The sequence below is a fragment of the Euleptes europaea genome, chromosome 4 (assembly GCF_029931775.1).
Source record: "Euleptes europaea isolate rEulEur1 chromosome 4, rEulEur1.hap1, whole genome shotgun sequence".
NCBI lineage: Eukaryota > Metazoa > Chordata > Lepidosauria > Squamata > Sphaerodactylidae > Euleptes > Euleptes europaea.
In genome coordinates, this window is record NC_079315.1 from 21,548,277 (window position 1) to 21,571,995 (window position 23,719).

Sequence of the window (23,719 nt, forward strand, 5' to 3'; positions counted from 1 at the left end):
CTGTAAAATTGGGGTGCCCTTTCTGGTTGGGAACTAGGTTTATGCTATGTCAAGAGAAATTCTCCAGACGCTGCATAAAAGTTTCGTTGTAAAAGAAACACAGTGCTAGCATATTCGGTCAACAGTGAAATAATTTTTTTCTCAAGTCAGTTTTAGAGTACTTCAGTGGCCAGTAACTTCTATCCAATTATAGAATAGTAGCCTGACTGCTGTAGCTCTCACTCTTTCCAGTGTGAGAATCTCTGAATTAATGCCTTAAAGTCCTACCCTGTGGACTTCCTTGCATCAGCCACAATATGGGCTAGGTGTAGTATATATTGGAGAATCACAGCTGTCTGCAAATTTTAGAAGGTTTTTCATTTAATATTGCATTTATGTGAGTGATTGCTGTAGATAATGCACTTGAGACTACAGTCCTTTATTGAGTGGCATAGTTTATTTGGAAATTGTCCAAATGGGTTAATTTCAGTGGTACATTCTAAGCTTCGATGGTGTTTTGGCTTTATAACTTCAGTTCCTTTTGTTTCGTGATACCTAATGTGGAAGCAGTTTTACAGAAATGATCAACAACTGGAGGCCCCAACACCAAATACGCACTTCCAGCCTGGCAAGATAGCGTGTGGAAAGAGTATTGACTTCGGCAGCAAGGTTTGCTGCCAGATTGATCTGGTGGATGGGGTGGCCCTGACTTGCCAGTCTCCATTTGCTCCTCAAAGCAGGCCTGTCCATAAAACTAATTACTAACCAGGGATTTGCACCAGAAACAAGAGAAGGATGAATTAATCCTCTTTGTGTTTGCAGTACATGTCTGCAGAAGGCAAATGCCAAATTGCCTTCCATTGGAGTCTTTTTAAGGCTTACCTGCTGATGATCTGGAGGTAACATAGGAGCTTCTGTCATAGAATCTTCTGGGCTGTTAAAAATCAAGCAGTTGAAAATTGCTGTACATTATCTTCATTATTCCACATTATTGATTTTAAATTCTCAAAGGCTTTTGCTTAATTGCTTCATGGTGGTTACTGTTACCCTAGGGGAATTTAGAACATGATAAATTACTCTTGCGTGGCTCTGTGTCTAATCTGGCCTTCTGATGATTCTTGGCTGATCTACTGAGTTCTTGAAGGCTGTTTTTACGTACAATTAATGTCACTGTCCTTCTGAGGCATAAAGAATGTGCAAGCAGCTCTGACCTCTCGCCAAACAGTACAGGATTAGCAGCTACACAGTGTTTGGAGTGATGTTCTCATGAAGACTCAGGAAAGCGTTTTGCTTGGCAATGGCCCCAACTTTCTAGCAATCTTTTTTTTTTTTTTTGTCACAATTGGGTTAAATCATGGAGATAGTGTGTTGCCTGCAAGTCACCCCAGGGTATCTGAATCTGTCAGTTTGTTCAAGGGGTTCAAGAACCAGGTTTTATGCCCATCGCGGTTTTCTTTACTTACACCCTTGCTTGCTTGGCAAGGATGAGTTTGATGGTTTGTATTTAACAAATGTATGCACGACTTTCCTGAAGCGCTTCCCAAAGCATTGTAAGAATGAACAATGTGCTGTTGAGTCACAACCACCACAGGGCAACCCTATCTACGGTGTGATCCAGACAAACGCATGAAGCTGCCTTATACTGAATTAGACCCTTGGTCCATCAAAATCAGTATTGTCTACTCAGACCGGCAGCTGCTCTCCAGGGTCTCAGGTAGAGGTCTTTCACCTCACCTACTTGCCTAGTCCCTTTAACTGGAGATGCTGGGGATTGAACCTGGGACCTTCTGCATGCCAAGCAGATGCTCTACCACTGAGCCACGGCCCCTCCCCAAGAGAGGATGAGACGTGGTTTGCCATTGCCTTCCTCTTCACAGCAACCCCTGTCTTCCTTGGAGGTGTCCCATCCAAGTACTGACCATGGCTGACCCTGCTTAGCTTCCCAGCTCTGACAACCTGGGGCTAAACTGGGCTATTCAGGCTGCTAAAAAAGAATTGTATAGTAAAATATAAAAGTATAGTAACTATGCAGCTGAAACAGTGAAATCAATAACATTCAGATTAAAAACCTAAAAACAGAAGAAAAATCAGCAGGAGCAGCAGAATAAGGTGAACTCTGAAAAGGAAGTAAAAAAAAAGAAGCCTTTACCTGTTTTTGGAATGTCAAGTAGCCCATGGATGGGATGACTGAACAGCTAAGAAAAGACCTCTTTGTAGAGGTGACCGAGAACAAGCAACTAAGATGCTACATCGCAACCGAAACTACTTGAACGATGCATTAAACATTATTTCAAATATTTCTAAAATACAGTTAAAGATAAGATGGGCCAACCAATAGCATGCATCCCAGCAAGGGCAACTGAGAGAGATTTTGCAAGTGACTACTTATGCACTTTGAGACATTCAGTAAGTTGCACTTATCAGGTGGCATGACTAAATTGCCATGGTTTTCTGGTCACTCAAGAACACAGCCTATATTAGTATTGATTTGTTTTCCCATTGAATTAACTTTAGAAATAATTTGTCATAAATCTGTTTTTGTTCATGCTTGGTGCTTTCTTTTTCTGGTGTTTGATTTTATTAGTAAATCGCATCTTGCCACTGAGCTGTTGTCCTCATACTCTGATGATCTTTGCAATGCTTATCTGTGTTGATCATTGTAATTTTGAATTTATTTGCTTGATCAACTTCTGCTTCAAAGGCTGTTCTTATTTGCAGAACATAATTTTTTAAAGATAAACCTGGGAAACGTTATTTTTGGTGGACCAGAAGATTTGCCAAAACAACAAGCATTTTTTTTTATATTGACTAATGAAAATGTTAAAGAGAGCTATTTTGACATGTAGTTTTCAAGTCAGAAGAGATGCAGAGTCAACTGACTTGGTCTCATAACCCATTGAGAAATATATTTATTTAATAAAAATTGTCCTACTTTTTAGCCTGACAATCCCCCAAAGCAATCAGTACTTTTTAAAGCATAAAGATCAAAAATCAGCACTATCAAGTTAAAATGTCCATCAGAAGAGGAAAAAAGTAATAACAGACAGTAGAAGAGCAACTAAAACTCACTGGACCCAAATGCCTACATATTGAAACAGATCAGTCTTGTCCTATACAGAATTACTCCAGTCCAAGCCTGTTGAAATGAATGGGCTTAGACTGGAGTAACTCTGCATAGGATTGCGCTTTTAGCCCCAGTGGGCTTATAAGATCAAGAGCAGTACGTTGAAAGGGGTCTGAAAACCAGCTGGTAGTTAGTGTACTTCTTTCTAGATTATGTCTGCTGGCCTTTTTCCTGCCTTTGACGTGCTCCCATGAGTGTAAGAAGATTGAATCTGGAAATCATTATAGAAACATAATTGTCTGATCTTAATGATTAATTGCTTTAGTCAAAGGCCTTTGATTAGAAAAGCAAGTTCCTGCAAATTTCAGTGTGTGACTGTATTTTCTTGTGACATTTATCTCAGTTCCTGAATTGCATCTCCCCCCTCCCTCTTCCCTCACAAAGGTAAGCAATCTGAAGAAAATTTTAAAAGGAATTTTGGATTACAATCATGAGGTAAGGACTTTTATCAGTGGTGCAAGCGTATAGTTTCATTTTATTCTGGTATTATTATAATTATATTTCATCTTCATTGGCCTGTATCCTACCACTCCGTTCAACATTGTCAGGAGCCTTTCTCCAATTTAAGTTAAGACTTCCTCTCATGGAAGAGCCACTGAGTTGGATAAAAGCTTCAGGCTTTGTTGATTGGTAGGGTTGACAGCTGATGGGTGGCGGCCAACACGTGCATGTGCTCCTGCCCGCTGCGCCACATCACTTCTGGTTTACATCCAGAAGCGCCGCATCACAACTTGAAATGAAGCGGCACTTCTGGGTGTATTCCGGAAGTGATGTGATCGCGTCGGCGCTTCTGGCTCCTGATCTTTGCCTCACTTCTGCCCAAAAAACCTCCCGCTGGAGGAGAGGGGGGATCTGGCAACCCTACTGATAGGTATGATTGGAAATAACTGGTTTATAGTTTTAAATCTCTTCTACATGTAGTATTTGATATGTAATTAAAAAAAATTCGATTTTGAGCATTATAAATTACTCTTCTTGACAGTGTTGTTGTGTGAAAATATAGTTTTCCTTTTTGGTTTGCAATTTCCCTAAGTGAAACAAGAATCACCACATTTTAATATCCAGTATAGGAATGCACAGAAAGCATGCTTTCTTGAATGGATTGTGTGGATATTGGTGGTTTTTGGAGTAAATTTTAAGAAGTTGGTGGTCAGTTACATTTTTAAGTTCCTATTGTTTTTCATACTCAGATGGTAGGTAATTAATTAACAAGCTTTTGTGTTGCTAGTAGTAGTTTGTCCTTCGCTTGAAAGAACACATATATTATACTTCAATCCAATTACGGTTCCACATAATAGCTAGTGATGTTGATGGACATAATGTATATTCATCAATGGCTTTGATGAATTATATCATGCTGATGTGGATGGGCAGCCATGAATGTATCAATATGTAGGCATGCCATACTGAATTGGAGCTAAAGTGTGTGTTTTTTGTATTATTGTTAGTGTAATTAAACAATATTTAACATATTATATGTATTCTGATATTTACACAACCTATGTATTACAAGTTTTCCATTGATAACAACTTAAATTAATTTTTCTAATTTTTGAAATTTTCCATTTGTTGAATAATTTGACTCCAAACATTGATATCTTTTAGAGTTTTCATTTTTTTAAAAGCTGTTAGTCTAATAGTATAAAACATGCCTTTTAACTAGCCCATCCATTCCCCTTTGCTAAGGGGGGTAGATTTCCCCCCCAGTGTCTATCAAATACAGTATGAGCAGCCACAGCAGAGTACGAAACCAACTCTTGCAAGCTATAAGGAACTTTGCTACATAAATTTAATAGCAGCAGTTCTGGTGCACATGGTATTCTGAAAACAGCACTATTTGAAATAATAATTGCTATCATTTTCCAGTATTCACATGTGTGAGGGCACTCATACCGCAAATAGTAAAAGGAGGTTTTTCCAATACGATAATACCAACAGTTTCCGGCTAGGTTCTAGATTAGTCCTAATCTTCTTGGTAATAGGTATTATTGGTTAGCAATTTTCATAACGTTCTCCCTGAACAATGAATTTACTGTAAATATAGAACAATTTTGTAAATAGGAAGCTCCATACTGCCAGATTAACTTGACACCCTGAGTTCTTTGTCTTCAGGATCTTAAATGTGATGAGTGGGTTGTCCACGTCCATCCCCAGTTGGAGCAGAACTGTGTGTTGAGGCCTCAGATTAAATGGAGCTACCCAGCTAATTTCTTCTGAAGTCTTTAGCTGCAGGCCAAACTGTATGCTCCCCAGCAGACCTGGGTATGAGGTTGTGTGTTGTTGTGCAACAACATGCAGTGTGTTTGGCATCCTGAATCTGCCATTGAACATTTAATTTGGATCCAAGATTTGAAACCTGTCCGTTTGAGATGTTCTCTGCTTAACACTGTTTTCGTCATAACTGTGCATTTTTGTATGAATACGTTCTGGTCTCTGCGCAGATTTTGGGACAGCAAATCAATGATTTTACCCTTCCTGATGTTAACTTGATTGGGGAGCATTCAGATGCTGCTGAGCTGGGAAGAATGCTTCAGCTCATTCTGGGATGTGCTGTGAACTGTGAACAAAAACAAGGTGGGTGAAACTTGATTAAACACTGTCCTCCAAGCTGGACCCACAAGACTTTTTTGTTTAGTCAAACAAGACATGAGTTGATCTGTCTACTTGGCATATTTCGTGTACATCTTCGGCTGGCTCTGTGGCCTGAGCAGCTGGTGTGCTGTTTGACTTTAAAGGTCCACTGTGCGTACGTTAGTGCCGTCAGGTTGCAAGTGAGAAGCAGAGGGGGGGTTGCCCGTTGCCTTCCTCTACAGAGTCTTCCTTGGAGGGCTCCTTTCCAAGTACCAGCCTTGCTTAGCTTCAGAGATGTGACAACATCAGACTATACCATGCCACCTTCCCTCCCATGTGTCCTCTGTAAGGACCAAGAAGTGGTTAAGAGCAATGGTAATTTTGGAGTTAGGTCTGCAGCATATTACAGGTTGACTATCCCTTGTTCGGACTGCATGGGACCCAAAGTGGTCCGTATTTTAGATATTACTGTATTTTTGAATATTTTGGAATTTTTGCATATACATAATGAGATATCTTGGGGATGGGACCCTAGTCTAAACACGAAATTCATTTATGTTTATATGTACTTTATACACATAGCCTAAATGTAATTTTAAACAATATTTTTTAATGTTGTGTACATTGAAACAACAGTGGCACTGCTGAGGGGCCTGTGAGTAATGCCTGCATGCCGGCTCAAAAGGTCCGGTTTTCAGATCAGTCCAGATATCAGATGTCCGGATAAGGGATACTCAACCTGTACCTGTTTTGGTAGGTGTGATCTTTAGCATATGGCATGAAACTGGTAAAGGCCAAACTAGATGTTCCATATTTTTTATCATCTTGGATATGAATGGCTGCATGGCCAAATTACTCTTTTTACAGAATATATCCAGACCATCATGATGATGGAGGAGTCTGTTCAACATGTAGTCATGACAGCCATCCAGGAGGTAAGGATCTTGGCTCTGTGGCCTAGAATATGTATACTATTACGTTGGGACTGCTGCTTTTGGCTTAATTTATGGCCGAAAGAAACAAATTTACATAAAGATGTGATGTTCTGAGAAATCAGACATTTTGTTTTCCTCTGAGGGAAAATAATCCCCCCCCCCCACATGTAGGTTATAGAATTCAGTCAAATGTTCCACTTTTCTTTAAATCTAGAAGGTTTAAACTTCTGGATGCTGATACTAGGTTTCCTTCCTTTGTCTTTCCTTTCCCTGTGGCTCCTACAATACTTCAGAATTGCTAGTTTAATTAGCAGCACAGGATTTAATTGCTGAACATTTCCGAAATCTAAGGAAGCTTAAATACGAATCTTTGGATGTCAAGTCAAAAGTTTCAAACTCTGGAATAATAGTTTTCAGGTCAAATGAAACTGGGTGTCAGTTGTCTGATTACTACTACTTGTACGTGAGCATACTGTACAGTAATAATGTCTTCATACTGATTATTTTACTGAAGTAAATGTGGAAATGAGGGACAGAACCAGCTTCTTAGCCCCCTTTTATTTCTATAGATTCAGTTGAAAAGTTCAACATGTGCTTAAATATTAGTGTACACAACATAACCCACTTTGGCTAGGTCATGCCACAAGTTCTTAAAAGTTTAGTAACCTAACACACTTTGAGCAGTATAATGGGTGCAGCCTTTGAATCCTGTTGACAAGATAAATAATAATAATAATAATAGCAAAGTGGTAGCGGGGAATCGTTACAGCTTCTTGCTTTGTGCTGTTGAAAGAATTGATTATCCAATACATTGAATTGAATATAAATGTCTAAATTTTAAGCCTCGGTTTAGGCACTTCAGATGATTATATTTAAACTGAAATGTCTTTGAATCCTGCGGCATCACAATGGTCATTTGCGTTATGAAGTCAGATGGTGTTCCTTTTTCTACCCGCCTTTGCCCGTCTATCACATCGTATGGATAGCTGCCCCTATATTAAGAAACAAGTTTAATACCTTTGGGGGGGGGGTCATCACTGAATGGCTGGGTTATTCTGGAAGGGGAAAAGTAACTCATGAAATGCTTAACTAGTCTTTAAAAGTAAATGATGCCGCAAAAGATGCTAGTATTCCAACTTTCAGATCTTAGTCAGCATATTAAAAGTCAAAATGTAAATCCTAGTCTGTGGCATGAAGAAACATAGTGATTCTTAAATATTGTGCAACTAACTCATTGTGGCATTGAAGAGATCACATCTGAATCATGATTCAACAAGAAAGCTTCCCTGTTAGGCTTTCAGCTGGCATGAGAGGAATGTAACAGACAGTACAATGAGGATAATCCAGAGTCCTGCTTACCAGTTCCAGCTTTCTCCATTGCCTTTCCCTTCAGGCACTTGAACTTCTTAGTTGTTTCTACTTGGGTGGAGAAAATGGGTGGAAAAGGCTGTCATCAGAAGAATGAGACTTTATTGCGTCCCCCACTGCAGCCCAAAAGGGCTCCCCAAAATGTGACTTGTGGGGAACAAGGGACCCCCCCCCCCAGGTGCTGCATGGGAAGGGAATCTGCAGTGCAAAGAGGGATTGAACAAAAAAATCTATTCCACTTCTTTTACTGCTGGATCCAACCACACATGGTGATAATCCAGGCCTGGCACAGAGTAGTAAGGGTTGTTTCTCAACACAGTACAGGTAGAGTATCCCTTATCCGGACATCCCATATCCGAACTGATCCGAAAACCGGACGCTTCAAGCCATCATGCAGGCAGATCCATGTTGCCTGCTTCCAATGTTTCCTCTCACCTAAAAAAATAAAATGCAGTGTACACTACATCCTAGGTGGAGACTGAAAGCCTGCCATTGTTAGTTAGTTAGTTCTTATTTAACAGCGGATACAGGAATTCTGGTGAGATAATTATACCTTTACTTTCTGATGGTTCAGTGTTCACAAAATTATAAAAAATATTGTTTAAAATTACAATACGGATACAGGTATTCTGGTGAGATAGTTATACCTTTACTTTCTGATGGTTCAGTGTTCACAAAATTATAAAAAATATTGTTTAAAATTACAATCAGGCTATGTGTATAAAGTGTATATAAAACATAAATGAATTGGGGTCCCATCCTCAAAATATTCCAATATACGGAAAGATCTTAAATTTGGACCACCTCTGGTCCCAAGCAATCCTGATAAGGGATACTCAACCTGCAGATAATTTTCCTCCAAACTGTATTCATGGTTTACTGAATTCTGGACCCTGGAATTCAAAAGGGTTAGTACTTTCTGGGATCCTGGAAGCTTTATGGGATCCTGGAAGCTTTAAAATGTTCTTGTTCTTATGGAGAGGAGGAAAATAGGATCAGTTTCAAAATCTGACTGTGAGGTGAACTGCAGAATGTGGGAAGAGAAAAACATATTGATGTGCAAACTGAAGGAGAAAATACTTCATGCAGGTGACATGAAATGATACCACTTTTCGCAAAATTGTACCTGAAATGCACCTGGCATAACATTTTTGAACGTTCTGTATAAAATAGATTTTTCAACACCTTTTGAGGTTCACCTCACTTTCTTCGCACCTCTTTCTTATGAGCCATGAGGAAAACTCTGGTTTTACAAAGGGGCTCTGTGGAAAAGCAGTGTAGAGGAATCCCTCACACAATATTGTCAGTATGACTGGAATGTGCCTGAACTAGAAATCTGGGTGTACTGCACCTTCTTAGTGGAGCTGTTGCAAAACATCTTGAAAGGCTGCAAAACATTAAAACAAATTTATGTTAAGTAGCATCAGTATTAATTAGTCTTCTGTCTAGTGAACTGTGATACCCCTACTTTATAAATATACAAGATTGCCATTCCATTTATTTACTAACTCCTTTGACCAAAGATCTTGAGCTTAACCATAACATTAATACATAAAATAGAACAACACCAAATAATCAATTTATAATACCCAACATATAGTTAAAGTTAAAACACAGTAAATGTAACTAAACATATCATCACTAATACCATAACAATCAATGTATTCCCCCTGAACCAGCCTCATTGAACTGGGATCATTCAAATCATAAAATTTAATCAAAGGCATGGAAAATATACTTTTTGAGCAAAAATATACAAGATTGCTCAAAGAAGTATATTTTCCATGCCTTTGATGCATTGTGTTTTTGCGTCAGCTGACCTTAGCCTAAGATGCATGGTTCCTCTGACTTCAAAAACAACAGCAAAGGCTTAAGAGTGGCTTAATGTGGAACACCCTTGGTACTGCAGGAACTAAGGCTGTGTCTTTATCAGCAATTTGTAACAATCTGGTGCTAATATTAACACAAGGGAGGGATGCAGGGCATATCACTTCCTGTTCCACGGCTCTTGTGTGTGGGGTCATGCATTAAAGTGTTACAGCTAGTACACAGTGAGCGTCAAGTTTTCCTTTGTGGCCATTAACTCCCTCCCCCATGTACTGTTGGAGCTAGCCTCTCTCTCTCTCTTTCTCTCTTTTCACACCATTGCATCTCTGCACCCATTCACCTGTAGTCATTAATGTATATCAGTGGTTCCCAAACTTTTCAGGCCACCACCCCAGCGCCCCCTACCCTACCCTATAAAAAGCATTATTCAAAATAGGGGGTTGCATGACTCACTAAAAAAGATAATAACAATAAAATTTTGAAACAGTAACAATTAATTGCACATCTATGCAAAATCAAATTAAAACTTTTTAGTTGCAATTTATTCAACAAAACGGATGAACTTGATCCAGTGGTACCATCTTGTCAAAGTCTGGGGGGAAATTCCAATAGTTTCCACCAAATTTGTCAGCAAGGTGCCATAGCTGGATCTATTGTAAATTAGTGAACAGCGCAGTTGAAGAGGCCCACCTCTAGCGCCCCCTGCTGCCCTTTTGCCTCTTAGTGCCCCCCTAGGGCCTAGGTAATCTCACTGCCCCCCTGGGGGTGGTATTGCCCACTTTGGGAACCACTGATGTATATGTCATCAAACTGTGTCCACTGGCAGAATCTACAGTCTTAGAATCAATCTAATTTTAAGACCCTATATCCAAGTGAGTCCTGTTTTTGATAAGGACTCCTGTATAAAACCTGGCATGTGAATAAACGAGTGGGTTTGCACATTCCATTATAAAAATTCAGCATTAATTAATCAGTCTTTTTTAAAAATGCTTGAGAATGCAGTTCTGGGAACAGGAAGCATGTTTGTCTGAAAAATACAGAAAAATTATTTTGGAATGGCTGGGGACTGAAAGGTGACATCAGATGTGACAGTTGTGTTGGTGCAGATACTGCCTTAAGGGGTCTTATTATGTTAAGGGGAAAGGGTATATACTTGTGGAAACAACTAGTGAAAGTAAGTTACTTTATTTATTGTTTAATTCTGAGGTTTTTTGTCCATTCCCCAAAGCTTCCTTCTATTTTTAGACTGCCCTGTTTCTTAAACGAATACAAATAAACCTTTTGCTTTTTCTAATCCAGTGTAATCTAATTGCAGTTGATGAGTAAAGAATCTCCAGTCTCTGCTGGAAATGATGCTTACGTTGATCTTGATCGCCAGGTATCTAATACCAGATGTTTCTTTTTTATTAGTGGAGCTCATTGTGCAGTTTTCCTGGCATATTGTAAATGAGCTGCAGTACTTCTGTTGTGTTTTTATTTGGTTTTGCTTTTAAAAAAAGTTTGTACCTTTGTGAGGCTATTGGGAGACTTAAACATATAAGCTGTAACAAACTGGTGCAAAGTTTTTATGAATTCTGCTTCTTGGGAAAATGTAAGAGATTCAGGAATTTTTCCAGTTAGCAGTACAACATCAATAAAATACCACACATCCTTGACCAGTACCTCTTTTTTAAAAGCAGTCCCACAATTTTGCCAAACTAAAATAATTGCTGTGTTGAAACCTACACTGTTGGTAGCCAAAGTATAGTTTCTTCCCTTCGGCTTACAGGTTCTGCCTTCCCCGTACTAATCGATGGGGATCATTAAGAGACACAAGGGCAGAAGCACCAAGGCTGTGAAATGGACAAAGATAACATCCTTTACACTTACCTTATGTGCCCTTTTTAACAATTATTATCAAACAAGCCTAACTATATTGTTAATTTCATCTGCTGTGCTCCCTTTCTGAGCCAACGGAGCAACGAGTCTGGCTTGGAGTAAAAACAGTTGATCGCCTTTCATAGGCTAGCATGCCTTTTTGAGGTTCATTTCTAACACAGTGTGTATAAGCATAGTCTTGTTTGCTTCACAGAAGTGTGGCGAGTATTGCGAAATAAGTTAGATATTTAAGCAGAACTTGATGTGGTAATTTTGCCAGTGCACAAATTTAGACCAGTTTCTCTTTGTTGATATTTGTGCTTATGCCTCTGACATAATTACTTATGAAGAACACAGAAGTGATAGCATAGGATTCTCAAAAAGAAACAGAGGGCTTGTGTTCCTGTTGTACTGGGTAATCCACACTTTTGTTCGCTGAATGGAATGATTAGCCAACAAGAATAAAAAAAAATTCTGAAAAGGCTCTGGAGATGTCCTTTTTTTGAATTTTTGTAGTTTCTTTAATATTGGAGGGGTTTATTTTCTGGCAAAGGGTGGAACGTCAACCCTGGCTAGCAGCCAAGGTTGGACATAGTTTAATAAGTACTCAGTGAAAATGCCCTTGTCTGTCTTCAGGCCATTCTTGGTGGCAGCAGAAAGGAGGAAAAAAGGAGAGGGCGACCATCCCCATTTAATTTCTTAAGAAAATACATACCTTCTCATAAATGGACAGAATGCTTGACAGAGGCTATTTCTTATAGCATAAAGGGATAAGATTAGTCTTTTGAAAACCCAAGAAATAATCCCCACCACAGTGTTTCTCCTTGCAGGAGCAGAACCCGCAGGCTAGGCAGGTTTTACCTTTGTCTGTTCCTTGTGTTCCCCAGTCCTCCGTGTTATATGCTTAAACGGTTACAGTGGACACCATTCAGTCCTTGCGTTTATAAAGAAAAGTGGTTTTGAAAAACTTGAAACATGGCTAGTAGTGTTTTCCCCCCAGCCTGTATAAGTCGTGCAGTCTAACGCATATATGTTAAAATAATAATTGGCTGTATCTCTTCATTTATATATAAATGTTGACGTAGAGCTTTTGCCTTCATAATATAATATCACTGAGCAACTTGGCACGGGTGCGCTGTGATCCAGAGTTGACACAATTGAATAAAGGAATTATGAACTTCTTTCTCCTTGGAAGATTTCTCTGCCAGCCTTGGCCCTCCTAAGAGGTGAGCCTCTGCCTCTCTGGGACTGGGAGTTTTTATGGAGTCTTCCAAGAAGACTGGCTGTAATGCAGAGTTTCCTTACTCGTGCATAATTGACTTCTTTTACATCACAGCCATAAGGAATTATTGCGTCACATTATTTTGAGTAAGTGAAATAAGATATTGTGTTTTTTAAAAAACCCAGCTGAAGAAAACTACCGAAGAATTAAATGACGCCTTAGCAACCAAAGAAGAAATTGCCCAGAGATGCCATGAACTGGATATGCAGGTAGCAGTCCACTTCGCAATAAGGTTAAAATGTGAATTGATAACAGGGTGTTAAGAATCTTATGTTGTAGCTATAGACAAGAAGAGTCTTAAAGAACACAATCTATTCTTCAGTAGTGGTTTTCAGAAATTTTTGATTCACAGTGTGTTGCTCAAATCTGTTTACCCTTTACTAGCTACTTAAAACATACCAGTTACTATATACATTTCATTTACTTGGTTGTTTACTAAAGTTGCATTTGGTGATTAAAACTTAATTGAACTCAATAGTCTCCCTCTCAGGTTCAGATAGCTGACAGCAAATACCCTGGTGTAGGGGGTTGCCAACCCTGTCCTTAATGAAAACTACTGGGTAATAAAAAAAAATATCCAGAGCTATTCCCCCTGCATGTTACCAAGTTATGTTCTGTCCTAGAAACAGAGTTGTTGCTGTCAGCTAAAAAACAGAGAAAAATCCTATTATGTAAAAGCTTTAAAAAATCCTAGAACAGATCTCTAAGCAGTCTTTTCCTGGGGTCTTCTAGAGGGTACATGAGCCAGTATGTAGCATCCAGTAGTTCACAAGCTACCTGCTGGAAATCCCTGCTCTCGTGTTGTGTTGTCCCCCCTGTAAGGAAGAAGCCATTAAGCAACCCGGCCTTGAGAGTTTCACCCCCCAGGGAATCACAGCTGAGATAGTTTTGAGAACACGTGTAACTAATGAGGAGGCAGGAAGCCAAGGTCCGCGGTTAAGTGAAAAAGGGAGGTTGCTCCAGAGGGGAGAAAGCTTGGTTTGGGATTTTGTTTGTTCTATAGCGACTAATAGTAAGGAGGAATATGACCAGCTCTGCGTTGTAAGTAGAGTAGATTTCTAGTTGCTTTAAGTTTGTTATTTTCCTTTTCAAATTGCCTGTAACGGGTATGAGAGCATGTTGTTCCTTTTGCTCTCTCAGAAAGCAATAAACTTGTTTATATTATTTAAGCAAAGGTGTGAGTTTCGTCCCTGTGTGACTCTTCCCTGCCCAGAACAAACCAGACTTCTCGGGTTGAGAAGAGACTAGAACCTTACACCCCCCACCCCCACCCCGCCTTTACTGTTGCACTGACTATCCCATTGTTGAATTGCTGTCTTGGAGGAGCAAGACAGTTCTGTATCCCTGACTTGAGTTTTTAAAGGGCCACAGAAAAACAGGCAAGGTAGAAATGGTTTGTTTCATTAATAAGATGGTAGCATTTATATAGCATTGTGGAATTTCAAAAGTACTTATATCCTTAAAAGAATACTGTAAGCCTAATATTGCTGATTTGACAGCATGAGGGGAGAGAACACAGTGGACATAGGATAGCCACTATTTCTCTAGAAAAGAGCAAGAGTCAAGTAGCACCTTAAAGACTAACAAAATTTCTGGCAGGGTCTGAGCTTTTGTGAGCCACAGCTCATTTCTTCAGTGAGCTCACGAAAGCTCATACCCTGCCAGAAATTGTGTTAGTCTTTGAGGTGCTGCTGGACTCTTGCTCCTTTCTACTGCTATTGGCAGACTAACACGGCTACCCGTCATGATCTACCACTATTTTTCTGTCAGTATTTTCCTGTCCATGTATAATTTGAAGTAAGCCCCGCTCATCTTAAGGCTCCCAACTAAGTGTGTGTAGGGTTGTAGCTGAATTTGTTGTAAAGGCAAGTCTTGAAGCAGGGATTTCATGGTTCACTGCTCAGTCCATTAGCAGCCGTTCTACAGTAGCTCTGTTCAGACTTGTGCTTGATGGTTGTTGTTTTTTTAAGCCATGCTACATTTTTGTCCATTGTTGTATTTTTGGTAACAGGTTGCTGCACTGCAAGAGGAGAAAAGTAGCTTGCTGGCTGAGAATCAGATCTTGATGGAACGCTTGAATCAGTCAGATTCCATAGAAGACCCCAACAGCCCGGCAGGACGTAGACACCTGCAACTACAGACACAGTTAGAACAGCTCCAAGAGGAAACCTTCAGGTAAGAGTTCTGTAATGCATTCAGATATTAAATCTGTAGACACCATATATCAGAAGATAACTGCTTCATTCTTGTTTCCTACTAGAATGAAATATGTCTGTCTGTATTAGCATGTTCTGTCTGTATTAGTTGTGTTCTGGTGGGTTTTCTGACTCTCATAGTTGCAGATAATTCTGACATTAATTGAACTTTCCTGTGAGAAGCTTGACACAAATGTGGCTCTGGCAACAATCACGATTCCCCTTGACTTCAAATAAAATGACGTGAAAAGTATTCAGAGAATTGATTTTTCTTGGAATTCCCCCCCCCCCCCCGCCTGGAAGACTTGTCGGATTGGGTAGCCAAGAGATGATCAAGTGGCAGATTTTGAGCTAGATTTGAACCCTCAAATCAGGCCACTTGTTTCCTTTCTTTGCTTAATGTGAAAGATACTCATGTGCCATGAGTGACAGATACCTCTTTCAGTTCACTGTGAAATAGCCCAGCTTTGCTTCAGGGTATGTGCTCTGTTATGATGAAGCTCTCACTAGGAGGTGGTGTTAACTTTTACTAGATCATGACACCCATGTGTGAAACTATCAGTGTGTCACACAATACAATTCTGGTAGCTTGATCTCTAGTGACTACCCCCCTGAGATAGCAACTGTAGCACACTGTGTGCGCACACACACAAAGAAGAAGAGTTGGCTTTTATAACCTGCTTTTCCTATATCTTTAAGGAGTCTCTAACCGGCTTACAATCACCTTCTCTTCCTCTCCCCACAACAGACACCCTGTGAAGTAGGTGAGGCTGAGAGAGTTCAGAGAGAACTATGACTAGCCCAAGGTCACTCAGCTGGCTTCATGTGTAGGAGTGGGGAAACCAACCCGGTTCACCAGATTAGAGTCTGACGCTCATGTTCAAGAGTGGGGAATCAAACCCAGTTCTCCAGATTAGAGTCCACCGTTCATAACCACTACACCATGCTGGCTCTCACACAGAGTGAGTGTGTGTGTTTCCACCACACTACCCTAGGTATTTTATTTTAAAACCCCAAAACTCTTAACCACAAACTTTACTGCCTGATAACTAACTGATAGCTTCAGTTAGGATGCTGTTTATCATTTGTGTGATTTATTCCTGCTCTTTGCTCCAGCATCTTAAGCTGAGCAGTAAAGAATGAAGAAGAAACTGTGGCTGGTTGGTTTTCTTTAGTTTTTGTAATTTTTCTGAATGTCCTCTTACAGATTAGAAGCAGCAAAGGACGATTATCGAATTCGTTGCGAAGAGTTAGAGAAGGAAATTGCAGAATTGCGACAACAGAATGAAGAATTAACAAATCTCGCAGAAGAAGCTCAGTCTTTGAAGGACGAGATGGACGTACTAAGGTAAAGTCTTCTCAGATCAACATGACCTCACCTGTCCCATCTCCCATCACAGTCAGGACAGCTGCAGTTCATTCATAGTATTTTTCAGTAGCCATCCCAGTCTTTGGCAAATTTTCTGTTTTTGTTTGTATAATGCCAACTTCAACCCATTTATATGCAAAAACTGGCATCAATTTAAGGGTAATATTTCTGTCAAATTAGTGGTTAGGAAAAAAGGATGGCTGCAGTTTCATGCCACCTGTGGGGAAACCAACCAGGGTTGTCACACAATGTGGTAGCAGAGTATGCAATCGATACATAAAAGGACAGAAACACGAGTAAAATACTGGTCACAAAAGTTTGACGATGTTGAATTCAGATTAAGAATTAAAAATGGGCATTAATAGTTTGAAGGGAACAGAGTAGAAAAAAAGATGAGCGGAGGGTTCTTTCCCTTATTTTGTTGGGTGGGAGCGGGGAAGCCTGTCAGCATCCACACATGTTGGTTGGCTGCTTCTGTGCATAGCTGACAAAGGAGGGAGGGTCATCAGAGGACGTGGGAGGGACTGTGGCTCAGTGGCATAGCATCTGCTTGGCATGCAGAATGGAACCTTGAACACTTACCGAGAAGGTTAGGTATTTTTAAGAGTTAGGTATTGAAGAAGCAAAGGACGGGGAAAATAGCTGAAGAAGGGACACTGATGAGAGAACCAGTGGGGTATACCAGGCAGAGAATTGAAAACTTGAAAATCTCGGGTTCAGATCCCTGCTCTGCCATAATGTTCACTGGGTGGTCTGGCCTTATCATCTGTTAACTTAACCTGTCTGGAAGGGTTGTTGTGCAGGGAGGGAGGTGTTTCCACACTTGCTGGGTTCCAGCGTGATGACTCATGACTGCGGCGGGATATATTTTTTTTCAACCTGTTCCAGCTACGGGATCAACCATTTTGTCATACGTTATTATTAACAATTGTATTAAACGTAAAACACTCTTATGTATGGGAGCAGTTCCAAAGAGGGTTTCCAACTTCTGGACCTATGTAATATCCCTCCCTCTCAGGCATTCCTCCGATAAAGTCGCCAAGTTAGAAAGCCAGGTGGAATCCTATAAAAAGAAGTTGGAAGATCTTGCGGATCTTCGGCGTCAGGTGAAACTCTTGGAGGAGAAGAACACAATGTACATGCAGAACACTGTAAGCCTGGAAGAAGAACTCAGGAAAGCCAATGCAGCCCGGAGTCAGCTGGAAACGTATAAGAGACAGGTGAGAGCAGACGCATGTACAATTGCAGCCACTGGATTTTCCTCGCTTGCGTGTAGCTAGCCAGTCTCCATTTCCTTCTGTTTCCCAAACACAGAATTCTTCTTGAAAGAGCAAAGTGGTGTAGTGTTTAGAAAGATGCATGCCTTTCAACTGGGATGAACTTGTTCACAACACCCACACACCCAAAATATGAAACTTATTGGGTGGCCTTGGGCCACAGTTCCTCAGCCCAAACATACTGCAGATGGTTGGTGGGTATACTGCTGGGAAGAATGGCTGGATTAAAATAGTTATATTTTCCCCACATCCTTTGAGTTCTTATGTGGTTTGAAAGTTTGTTAACAGTTGGTCTCCTTTAAGAGTCTGAACAGACATTTTACTTCGTTAGCGATATGTGTCTAACAGGTCCTCTGGGGCAGAGAAAAATCTGAAGGCATTTTTTCCCTTCAACATTTTTAATCATTTCTCTCTATTTCAACAGTTATGGATTTGATTGGAAGCTGTCATGTTATTATGAAATATATTATTTTACATTTCTGTATTAAACTGGCAGTTCTTATTAATAATTATTGTGCCTTTTTATAATCAGTTACTCCCCCGTGTACCCATTCCCTACTACACCGGCAAAGCAGCTGTTAACAGAATAACTGGACAGATATTTTTTTTGGACAAATGTATCTTTATAAACATATTAATGAAACAGGGAGGAGGTTAAAAAGGGAAGTTAAAAGGTACTAATTCCCCTCTTCTCCAAAAAAAACTAGAAATGGGGACTGTGTTCCAAAAAACCTTTCCTGTGTACGATTTTTATATGCTTTTTTCTTCCATTGTCAGTCTTCTGACTTTCTCCCTTGTGTTTGAGGAAACAGCATTCCCCCCCTCTTTTTTTTTTTTTTTTTTTGCTTGTCTAATAGTGCTGTGAACAATCTTTACCGTTTTTTAAAAAGTTATTAGGTCAGAAAAGTAAAGGACATTCTAATGATAGGAGTTGAGAACTCTTAACTGAGATTGAGATGTGCACGCACCTGGAGCTGCCTTATACTGAATCAGGCCATTGGTCCATCAAGGTCAGTATCGTCTACTCAGACTGGCAGTGGCTCTCTAGATTCTTAGATAGAGGTCTTTCATGTCACCTCCCTTTGTAACTGGAGATGGCCGGGATTGAACCTGGAACCTTCTGCGCCCAAAGCAGAGGCTCTTCCAGTAAACCACACAGCCCCTACATACATACTGCATATATGTAGCAGTGCTGGGGAATAAGTTGCTTGCATCTGAACGGTGATGTTACATATTGCAGTTTCAGGATAACTGCAGGAAAACAGATCTCACTTTCCATTAACAGACTGACTTTGTAGTGCTAACACTAAACCACATCCTTTGATTTTATTGACAGTGAACCAGAAGGTTGAGTGGTATTTAACTGGATTTACCTCAGGTTAGCTATTTTATCCATTGAAAACAGAAGGAAAATATATTGAGTGTTTATGACCACTGAGTAGAAATGGACTATTTATTTATTTAAAATATTTATTAGCTTCCTTTCTTCCTTATGGAGCTCAAGGCAGCTTACAACATATTGACTATTGATGCTATTCTCTTACCAATGAAGAGGTGTGTTTCTGAAACCTTTGTCACCTATAAAAATTATTGGTACTCTTATCACAATTAAGACAGTACAATGGATGACCTTTTAGTCTTACAGATTGGGACTATGGCATGCAACCTCATGGATCCTACTGTTCTGCCCCATAAAGTTTTACGCCTTCCTCCAGCTTGCTTGTGGAAGAGCCACTTAAACTGGCTCCTTGGCCTGAAGGAAGGATCTAGACTTTGCTGAGCAGAATGGTAGGATACCTGCTTACAATAATTTATACTTTTCCATTCTAACATTGGTGACCGGTGATGCCTTCTTGCTCTTACAGGTAGTTGAACTCCAGAATAGATTGTCTGAAGAATCCAAGAAGGCAGACAAGTTAGAATTTGAGTTCAAGATGCTGAAAGAAAAAGTAGACAGCCTACAAAAAGAAAAAGATGTATGTATTGTATATGCAGTCTTTTCATCTTTGATAGAAGCAGCCTTATATCTTAAGGCAATTGTTACCAGCTCTTCTTTATGAATGCAGATTAAACCTGTCCCTTTATCCCTATCAAATGATGTCTGTGAAATGTATTGAGTCTGCTTGAGTGAATCTAAGCACTGTTCTTCAGCTCTATGCCATCTTTGCCTTTCATTCATACTGTTTCCACTGACTGTTGCTATGCTCCCTTCTTGGATTTTAATGGCACATTTCTCTGTCCCAGTGTATTCTGTTTTTAAATGGGCCAAGTCTGCTTTTTCTGGTCCTTCTTGTCTTCTACTGTCTGTTTTGTTACGCTTGATAATTTCCAGATTTACTTTCTTGTGTCTTACTTTTTTGGCTTCCCTTTTACCAGCTGTTTGCTTGACGACATCTTCTGGATGTGTTGTTCTCAGCTCCAAACTTCACAAAGTGAAGACGGAGATCTTCATTGGCTCCCTTTTGCTCTTGCCCGCTTTCATCTGTCTATGATGCTTTTGTCTTGTTTGCCAGTCCAGTAACCGAGGAGCCGTTTCTTCCATCACACATTCAGACAATTTCATACCTAGACTACTGTATTCTCCTCCCTCCCTCTCTCTCTCTTTCTCTCTCTCTCACCTGTTAAAAATTCTTCTAGCCATGAGCTGTCAGTCTTCTGCAATAGTTCTTTTGCCCAGAGTGCATATTCAAAATCCTGAATAGTGGCAATGGAATTCGGTCTACCTGCAGCCCAACATCAGTATAGTCACAAACACTGCTTTTCCTTTGTTCCTGACCAAAATGCCTCGCATGTCCTTAGATTGCATTAGCTAGAGCAGATTTTGCACCAGATCACCGTCTTGTTCCTAATCCGTATTCTTCACAAGTACTTGCTGACATCCTTCTCCTGTCTGTATATTTGCTTCCTACTGCTTTGGCAAAAGCTTTTCTACTTCAGCCAGCCCTTTTTGTTCCCACTTCCGTCTCTTGTGTCTGTTTCTCACTGTGACCTGGATATCCAGTTCTTGCTTTCCCTGTCCTGTTAAGGCATCTCTCCTAGACTAACCCCCCTCCCCAGTGAAGTCTTTCTATTATCATTCCCATGTTTTCTTCTGTCTTGTTCGGATCGTCGCATACTTGCTTTACTGCCTTTTCTTCCTGCATTCACCTTTTGTCTACTGCTTGGATTGGAAACAAACTGTCTTCGAACCTACTTTGTGGTGTTTTAAGTTTTTGTTGTTTCACATTGTCACCCCTTCCGCCAACCTACATGTGTGTCTGAGCTATACGTTGTTCACACATTCGGTATTTTGTATGGGCTTCTAAAACTGAAAATTGTATAAGTCAGTATGGAAAATAAATTCACTTCAGGTGTCTGAAGGAATGACTGACTACCTGTCTTACATTTATGTGTTCTTTGGGCAGAACTGTTAAAATACCAGGCTTCCACTGAAAATGGCAGCCCAGTGTCTAATTCCACTCCCCACCCTGAGAAATGTCTAGTTCATCTTTCCCCATGTCCTGATATTATTCTGATGTGTTTCACTGCCCTGTTTCCCACTGTTGGCTGGCAGAGGCAAGGAGATGCACAGCACAGGGATGTTAGTGGGTCTGAGCTTACGGAAAGCAGAGACATAAATGTTTTTTAAGTAACATAAAATGCCAGGACATGAGGTAAATTGAACTTTCTGTTTTGGGGGATGGGAAAGACGATTTGACACGCAGCTGCTGTTTTGGGTTGCAGCCTTTTGTCGTGGCGTTCATAAATGTGGTTCCTCCAAGTACAGTCTGTACGCTAGAGCATTAGGCTAAAACTCTTTGCAACGCAATACTATGCAAAAGAAAAGAGCGCGAGTCCAGTAGCACTTTAAAGACTAACAGAATTTCTGGCAGGGGTATGAGCTTTTGTGAGCCACAGCTCACTTCTTCAGATACAGCTAGAAAGCTCATGCCCTGCCAGAAATTTTGTTAGCAAGAGTCCAGTGGGACCTTAAAGACTCTTTTATACTGCCATTTACAGACTTAACATGGCTACCCATCGTGATCTAATCCTATGCAGAGTTACTGTAGTCTGAATCCATGGAAATCACTGGACTTTGACTGGAGTAACTCTGCATAGGATTGCACTGTCTGACTAGCAGGTGGTGTGTATATTCACACATTCTCCCCTCCCCACACTCTGGGGCATCAGGCTACACAGTGGCAAGCAAGAGGAAGGTTAAGTGGGGGCAGCCGGCTCTGGCTTGTCATTTTTACAAAACCAATATAATCATGCTGCAAAATGTTGTTGACTATCAAAAGCAAACAGCAACTATGGCTCTAATCAAAGGTAAATATTTCTAAAAGAACAATACTTTAATCAGCTATAAATCTATATCTTTTAACATTTCACAAAAATCCAACATAAAAAATACATTCACAAATGGTGGTATTAACTTATCGAACCATAAACCCTAAACCTACAAATATCAACTCTAATTTAGGAGTCTACCGAACTCCTATCCCACAATATAATCCAAATTGTTATTTTGACTTGTCATAAATATATACAGTGAAAAGCTGTTTAGTGTTTTGGACTGACAAAGAAAAGAGTCTTCTTGGCTCTTTAAGAACAGTAAGCAAAGTCGGAATGGAACTGTGGATACGAAGAGCTAAGTTAGAGTTGATATTCGTTGTAGGTTTGGGGTTTATGGTTAGATAAGTTACTAGCACCATTTGTGAATGTATTTTGTATGTTGGATTTTTGTGAAATGTTAAAAGATGTAGATTTATAGCTGATTACAGTATTCTTTTAGAAATATTTACCTTTGATTAGAGCCATAGTTGCTGTTTGCTTTTGATTGTCATTTTTACAGGCATTGCTGTAGGACTAGTACTTTAATTCCTTGTTGATTTGAAGCGACACTGCCAGAGCTGTGCTTCCAAGAGAGTGGGCCTGGTGAGTCTGTTGAGCAGTCCTTTGGTAGGTCACGGTGGTCTGTCTCCCTTCCTGGTTTTTGGTGTTGCCAAGTAAAGTTCTCCAGTTAAGAGAAACGGCTGTGTTGACGTTGTCATTTGCATTACGATTTGGATTGGTCTGAAATGCCAGAAGCCTAAGCAGTGGGGACCTTGAGACATATGTAAATGGACCACCCCAGGTTGTTTTGAAGTCCTTGGTATGAAAGACTGTTTTCGATACGGCAAAATTAAATCCAATACTTTTGTGCTTTTACACCTCCATAGCGGCTAAGGACAGAGAGAGACTCCCTAAAAGAAACGATTGAAGAGATTCGGTGTGTACAAGCACAAGAGGGACAGCTTACCACTTCAGGTAACAAAAAAAACAAAACATGCCAGATCTTTTTCCTCCTTCAATATGAGAGATTCTGAAGTGTGTGTGTGTGCGCTGTCAAGTCATAGAAGAAGACAACTTAGATGCCAACTTTCTCTACCACTTAAGAAAGAATCAAACTGGATCACAATCATCTTCCCTTCCCCTCTCCAGAACAGACACCCTGTGAGGTAGGTGGGGCTGAGAGAGCTCTAAGAGAGCTGTGACTAGCCCAAGGTCACCCAGCTGGCTTTGTGTGGAGGAGTGGGGAATCAAACCCAGTTCTCCAGATTAGAGTCCTCCGCTCTGAACCACTATGCTATGCTGGCTCAGTTCTGAAGTATGGTCTGTAAAATTACACTACTGTTTTAAGCTGTGGGCTGGTGCACCTATCCAGAAGAGGATTTACTCCAGTGTGACTTGTGCGACTATTAGTACATGCAAGTCTCTCGACCTCACAGGATCTTCTCCGCCCTACTTCCCATGAGCCATTTCCAATCCTGGGATCAGAAGTGGCTCTAGGTGAGGTGATGGGGTGGGGAATTTCTTGTACTCATGGATTATAGGATGCTCCCCAGTGAGCCGTGATACCTGTTCTGAATATTTGCCACAGAGCTGTAATAAATAGTAGAGATGAAATTTGATC

General features: G+C 40.3%; 1 protein-coding gene across 1 annotated transcript in view; it reads left to right on the forward strand.

Annotated features, from left to right (window-relative positions):
* Positions 1-23,719, forward strand: part of HOOK3 (hook microtubule tethering protein 3) — a 74,287-nt gene that overhangs the window by 30,837 nt on the left and 19,731 nt on the right. Inside the window, exons 4-13 of the mRNA XM_056848065.1 lie at positions 3,488-3,538; positions 5,545-5,677; positions 6,542-6,609; positions 11,120-11,182; positions 13,069-13,152; positions 14,955-15,118; positions 16,346-16,486; positions 17,526-17,727; positions 19,650-19,760; positions 22,986-23,073. Coding sequence (XP_056704043.1) covers positions 3,488-3,538; positions 5,545-5,677; positions 6,542-6,609; positions 11,120-11,182; positions 13,069-13,152; positions 14,955-15,118; positions 16,346-16,486; positions 17,526-17,727; positions 19,650-19,760; positions 22,986-23,073 — 1,105 coding nt within the window. The remainder of the gene's footprint in view (positions 1-3,487; positions 3,539-5,544; positions 5,678-6,541; positions 6,610-11,119; positions 11,183-13,068; positions 13,153-14,954; positions 15,119-16,345; positions 16,487-17,525; positions 17,728-19,649; positions 19,761-22,985; positions 23,074-23,719) is intronic.